We start from the raw sequence: 6,575 nt of genomic DNA on the forward strand, positions 1-6,575 counted from the left end.
TCTCTGGGTTAGCTGCACTCCARAGACCTGTCTGGATGTTACAGCAAATGCTTTTTGAATAACTTTTTTTTCCCCTTCTGCAAAATGTCTAATTTAAAATCTGGATGAAGTCCTGTATTAAAGCAAGCTCTTGGCCAAGGTTACAGCTATGACAAAGTCCTCAGAAGTGATTTGGGGATGTCCAACACTAACCTACTTCAACCCTCACTTTCAGCAGGGGTGTTAGACTGGAATTTAACACGCTTATGCTGAATTATTCAAGTTTATGTTTCTACAGATAATAAGACAGGCCAAAGTACAACCTTCAACCTCTGCCTTGCCTCACAACCACAGTGGGCTTCCCCCAGAGTACCAGGCAGGCAGGAGAAGCACAGAGGTTTATAGGTCTTCAGTTTTGGCTCTCCAGTCTGGCAGCTGAGGCAAGAATAATGAGGTACAGATCTGCAAAGTGYGTTGTAATTTTGTTTGCAGAGAGCAGGAGTACATTTCTGTGACCAGCTATGTTAAAACGCAGCAAGAAGGCTTTCTTACTGTATTCATTTTGTTCTGATCAAATAAAGCTTCAGTGGGCCTCAAATCAAGACAGGGAACCCTAAATATTTTACAGAGACGTTTTCTTTTTAAAACTCACTTAATTTTTGTTATTTGGTCAATCACTTTTAATAACATCTGTTCTGAAATTGGAGGGGAAAAAGTTGTTTCTTGAGAAAATGGTTTCCCTTTTCTAAATTCCCGACTTGATTAAAATAGCATTTTCAATTTTGTGTCCTTAATATTACAAACAATACTGAAATTTGGTGATAGAGGATTTTTAAATTATTTACTTAAAACCAAGATGCTTTAGGTGTTGTTGGGRTTTGTTTTGTTTTGTTTTGTTTTTCAKCATGTCTTTCCGAAATTCGKTTTTTCTTCAGGTTCCTARATCTGTCATAGGAGGACGCCAGCTATGGGCAGAATAATTTTTTCCTTTTCATTAGGAGTTTCTTAAGAGATTTCTGTATTAATCTTGTGGTTTGTCATGATTTTCATTAAGTCTGAAATTGTATAGGAACCCATGGACCCAATCTGATCTCTAGGACAGTCTAAAGGACATCCTGAGCAAAATGCCTCAGGTTTGTTATAAATATTTGTATTTATGGTSTTCAATCTAAGCATTTGGCAGAGATTTTGATCCGGTGTGCTGATAGAAGGGTTTAAACAAAAGAATAAAAAGGATGCTTGCTGTGAGCGCAGGGTTTTTTAGGTGCTTTGCCTTTGTGACAGGAAGTGGCAGCTTTCCTTCCCTCTGTGCTGTGGCAGAACAAAGCCCGTGCTGGGGCAGCGCTCCGCTCCTGGCCCGGTGCGCTCGGGCCGGGCTGCAGCGCAGGGCCCGGGGCCGCTCCTCGCCGCGATCCGCTGAGCGCACGGAGCTTCCTTCGGCCGGGAGGCGGCCTGGCTGGGGCTGGGCTGGCGGGGCCGCTCCTGCCGGGGGCCGGGCCGGCGGGGCCGCGGCTCCCGGCCGCTCCTGCCGCTCCTCGGCCTCCCCGCGCTGGGCAAAGGTTGGCGCGGCTCCCCCAGTCCAAGGGTTGCTCGCTGAGGAGGCTCGGGATTGCTGCAGCCGGGCGGGCGAGAGACGAGAGAGCGGCTGCAGGTTTGTGCTGCCTTTCTTAGCACAGCAACTTGGAAGGCCGTGACCAAGCGGAAAGATTTAATCTGCTTTAACGTTATGATGAACTAAAATACTTCCTGCCTTTTGCAGACATGAATTGAAAACTTTCCGATCAGGGATTCAGCCACTTTGCTCCTTAGGGAGTCTTATTCCTATCAACAATATCAGGTTAGCCTGCTGCTAGAAATGAGCTAATGAAAGCTTTGTATTGGTTAATTAGCTTTTCATGTCTGCTATTCTGAACAGATTGACTGCGTCTCTCTTGCAGTCTTTCTTTGGAGGGGCTGCAGCCTAAGAAGTTGATAAGCCATGATGTAGAGAAATCTGAGCTGATGGGAGGTGGGGTGGTTTTCTTTGTTTAATGAATGTAGGAAGCTTCTCCAGCAGCTAAATATATTTTGTTGCAGTAATTACTGCTTCTGATGTCAGAATAGAGATCAGATCATCCAGTTTTTCATTTTCTTCTAGAGACATAATGTCTTCTGGAAATGACTGTCAACCGCAGACCTTGACCAAACCAGCACTTGGTGAGAAAGAGGCAGCTGAACTGGTTGATAGGGTGTTTGGATTGAAGGTGGCTTGGATCGGGTCACTGCCCAGCTACGATGATCAGAACTTCCACGTGCGTGTCTCAGCTGAAGGTGCTGCTGAGTATGTCCTCAAAATCACCAATTCAGAAGACAGCCAGAAGCCTGACCTCATTGAAGCACAGACCCAGGCCATGATGTTTCTCAGTGCTGAAGGCTTTCCTKCAGCTACTCCTTATCGCACAAAAGATGGTAACATAATGTCTCTGGAGTCAGGAGGTGAGCCACTGCCAGCACCTTCAGTGCCCACTCTCACCCTTAGCTCGGCAGGAGATTGCTGCATAGCACACCATGTATATGCTCTAGGCTTGTGTTTAAATAGGGATATGCAKCAGGTGACCTGTGTGCCAGCCATAATAGTCCAGAGTTAAAATACCAGAAGCAAAGCAGCTGAGAGAGATGAATAATTAACTAGGAAAACACTTAGGAAAACACTTCAGTTTAATGAATTGGAGAAAACATTTATTTGACATCTTGTGTCCAYGCACAAGAAAGGTTAAAAAAAGCCTCATTGACTAAGTGATGTTTGAAATTATTTGCCTGCAGAGTGATGTAAAATACAATTCTAGCCCATCTCTGAAGCCATAACAAATTGCTTTAACAGTGTTTGRAAGACCAATTGTGTTGGCATTTAGCTTTTACTGTCACTGTAACTTCTATACAACACCTGGGATCYCTGAGACCTGTTCAGCTGTAAAACTTTACATGGATGTGTGCAGGCATTGGAGAAATCCTGCTTCGTTCTGAGTTGGTTCCAAGCACGAGGACTAAAAATCCAGCATAAAATTTTTAATGTGTTAAGGTTTGCACAACATTCTGGTAAATCAAATCTTGGCGTGAAATCTGTTTCATAACCTACATCTGACAACTTCTACATCGGTATAAACCTTTTTTGCCTCTTAAATTAACTAATACTCAATAGCACGTATCAGAGCAACTGACTGCATCTCTCCTTGTCAGATCATAGACCTGGCAGCAAGAAGTACATGGTSAGACTGCTGACTTACCTGCCAGGTACACCAGTAGCAAAAATTGCTACCAATGCTCAGATTCTRTATGAGATCGGGAGGCTCGCTGCCAGCGTGGATAAAGTGCTCTCAGAGGTGAGTTTTCATGCTTCAGCCTCAGCCTTCTCTCTTACTGTCTCCTCACCACTTGCACTGGTGCCTGCTTTTCTGACTGCACAATGTGATTGGTGACTGCAGCTGTCAGTTGGACTCACAGGTGCCAGCCTCCAAGGTGGCTGCTGCCAAAAGGCTTTTCCCAAGGACGTGACAAGCGCCATGGTTCTGGTGATCCTTCTGTGATGCATTTCTTCACCATGAGCAGGAAGATGGGTTACTTTTATTTAGGCAAAGCTCACCTGTTAGTGTTTCAAACCTGGCAAGTAAAGGAGAATGAACCTTAGGGTGCTCAAATTAGGATACCAAGTTTTTTTTAAAGGATTTTTGTGTAGTGCACAGCTGGCTGATCTATTACTTTGAATTCCTTTTGACTTGTTGTGTTTCTCCTCGTCATTAGCACTGTGACCATTTCATATTGATAGCAGCTGCTTCCCTCCCTCCAATGCCAGCAGTGCCAACAGAGATCTGTAACACTTCTCATTTGCACCACTTCCACTCAAATAATCATAATGCAAAGTAAGTTCTGTCTTTACTCTGTAGTTCTGCAGGATAATAAAGCTGATCAATCAGCCAGTAACTAAGTGTGCTGCATGAAAGAACCCACATTATGTATTAACCTTTCATTAACCTTTCCTTCTCATGTTCTGGCTACCAGCTTCAGACAGTTATGAAATGTGAATTGCTGGTTTTACTAACCATCCTTAAATTACAAGAGCATTTTTTAGTTGGGAAAGATAACTTACTGTTGCCTTCTGACACACTGGTCACACTCTTATAATGTGATTAAAATAAGATAGTCTCAAAATATGCCTGTGACTGATCYTGTCGAGGAGTAAGTAGTTAATGAGAAGCAATTCTGGTGGAAAAGGCTCTTTATTCCCTTAACATATGGATTATCATCCCCCAAATGGGTTTAGGCTTAGTCTTGTTCTTTACTTGCTCATACACTGTCCACTTTTGACTATAATTTAGTGATCCTTAAGAGTCTTAATTACAAGCACAGTTTTTGTTGTTTTTTTTTTCTTAAAAGGAAGCCAGCTACTCTTGTGGGAAGGTTTTTTTTTATTTGCCCTATGCACTGACAAATCTGGCCCAGAGGTCAACTTAATAAGCATATGAAGAGTCCAAGATAAGCATGGGGTGTGCAGTGGGAAAGATGCTCTTCCTCTCTGAATGTCACTTTATAAACCATCTCTTCCATTTGTTAGTGAGAGATAGGTTAAGGATCTTGTTTGCTTAGTGAGGCCTGGATGTACAAAGGAAAATGTTCATAAGAATAAAGCCATGGTCAGTGTCTCCATAAACTACTGTGCTCCAGATTTTTCAAACACCAGCTGTTCCTAAGGCTTGTCCCCCAAGGTTCTCCCACCCTTAGAAGCACAGAGTGTGCCCGTTCCAAGCATGCTGGCAGGTTTTGTGTGMCTGGTGCTCCCACAGCTTTCTGCAGCACCAGCTGTGCAGGCTGAGCTCTGCTGGAGTGGGACTCTGGYCTTGGCAGTCAAAGTCACTATGTAATGTCACACTATAGACAGGCAGCAGCAGTTTTAGATTATTGAAGTGACAAATGAMAAGGTAATCTTTGTACCTAAAACATGGGGATAAACCATTCAGGCTGTATGTAGATATTAAGATGCTTGCCTTAATCATTCTTCAGGTTATTTTTTTACTTGATATAGAACAAAAGTCCAAGTCATGGTATTTTTCAGTGAGTCATACTAGAAACCTGTTAAAATTAATAGGGGTTTTAAACCAAGCCCTTTAATCTCAAACCCAGCATTTTTTACTTATGGCCTATTTTATTGTGTGCTTTTTCCAAAGAAATTCCRTCATCCATCAGTAAAAAGTCTGCATCGAGGTCAGTTCATTTGGAACCTGGCAAAYGTCCCTCTTCTAGATCAGTACATTTATGCCTTGGGCCAGAACAAATACCGTGCAGTGGTGGAAGAAGTTATTGAGCAGTTTAAAGTCAAAGTAATACCCAAGCTAAGCAGTTTCCGAGCCTGTGAGTATTTTATTCTCATTGTAATTATGTTGCCCTGAGACACAGAAATTTCTTACAGGAGTTTGGGTCTGTGAAGAAGGGRAAAAAAAAGCAGCAAAAGAAGTAAATCTCTTTTCCCTAGCCTAGACATGGACAAATATTGTGCTGAATGTGCACAGAACAGAGTAAGCCAGGAGGAATGTTCTGTCCAGTCAGGGTCAGTTCTTTATCYTTCTGATGAGTTTGCTCCCAGTTATGGTTTTCATGCTGCTATATCAGCTTACTGTATATGGAGTACAGTACTATCTTTCATAAAGGCCTGAATAAGTCCTTAATCATATCTTTGGAAATCAACTCACATTGATSTTGATGATAATGTGAATGTTCTGTAGCTGGAAAACTGCTGTTGTGTGTTTGGAGACCGTGTAGTGTATCACAGGTCACAGCAGCCTGGAGCAAGATCTGCAAGGCTCTCTCTTACCCATTGCTGGGGTCATCTGGCAGTGCAGGGGAGGCCATTGAAGCAGTGCAAAAGTGTGAAAAGCAGCAGTTGGTGCTGCAGGGAACCAGTGTGGTTGTGTAGTTGGGTGTTGGTTTGACGTGCATCTTCCTGAAGCTGTTTCATCTGTTTAAGAGTTACTAATATTTCTTCTGTGTTTAGGTATCAATCATGGAGACCTTAATGACCACAACATTCTCGTGGACTCCAGTGCTGGTTCCCTGGAGAATCCCCAGTACAGAGTGTCTGGCATCCTGGACTTTAGTGACATGAGTTATGGGTATTACGTGTTTGAGGTGGCCATAGCCATCATGTACATGATGATTGAGAGCYCAGACCCTCTGAGCGTTGGGGGCCACGTTCTCGCAGGGTTCGAGAGCGTTGTGCCACTCAGCACCGAGGAGAGAGGTGCCCTCTTCCTCCTGGTGAGCGGGAGGTTTGCACAGTCCCTCGTCATCGCCGCCCACACGGCTCTGCTGTACCCGGAGAACAAGGAGTACCTCACAATCACGGCCAAAACGGGCTGGAAACACTTAATGACAATGTTCGAGATGGGGCAGGAAGCTGTGGAGAAGACGTGGTTTGAGACTGCCCAGGCGTACACGCAGCACTCACCTGCCCCGTAGGTCCGCGGCTGCTGAGGGACTGGGGCTGACACGGGACCCAATAAAGGCAATAAAGACGGTGCTGCCTTGGCTGGATGGGCGAGTCCGCCGCGCTGCGCCCAGGAGCAGGG

General features: G+C 44.3%; 1 protein-coding gene across 2 annotated transcripts; it reads left to right on the forward strand.

Moving 5' to 3' along the window:
- The first annotated feature begins 1,437 nt into the window (after positions 1–1,437).
- Positions 1,438–6,533, forward strand: HYKK (hydroxylysine kinase). 2 transcript variants are annotated; one of them, XM_057368691.1, is made up of 6 exons: positions 1,438–1,630; positions 1,739–1,816; positions 2,117–2,454; positions 3,196–3,338; positions 5,178–5,361; positions 6,002–6,533. In XM_057368691.1, exons 3-6 carry the CDS (start codon positions 2,124–2,126, stop codon positions 6,463–6,465), a joined length of 1,122 nt encoding a protein of 373 aa, XP_057224674.1. In that variant the 5' UTR covers positions 1,438–1,630; positions 1,739–1,816; positions 2,117–2,123; the 3' UTR covers positions 6,466–6,533. The 2 variants fall into 2 exon arrangements, with proteins under 2 accessions (XP_057224674.1, XP_057224673.1); XM_057368690.1 differs by lacking the exon at positions 1,739–1,816.
- The last annotated feature ends 42 nt before the right edge of the window (positions 6,534–6,575 follow it).

Source organism: Malurus melanocephalus, unplaced genomic scaffold (assembly GCF_030028575.1).
Source record: "Malurus melanocephalus ecotype Western Australia unplaced genomic scaffold, MMel_1.1 scaffold_96, whole genome shotgun sequence".
Classification (NCBI taxonomy): domain Eukaryota; kingdom Metazoa; phylum Chordata; class Aves; order Passeriformes; family Maluridae; genus Malurus; species Malurus melanocephalus.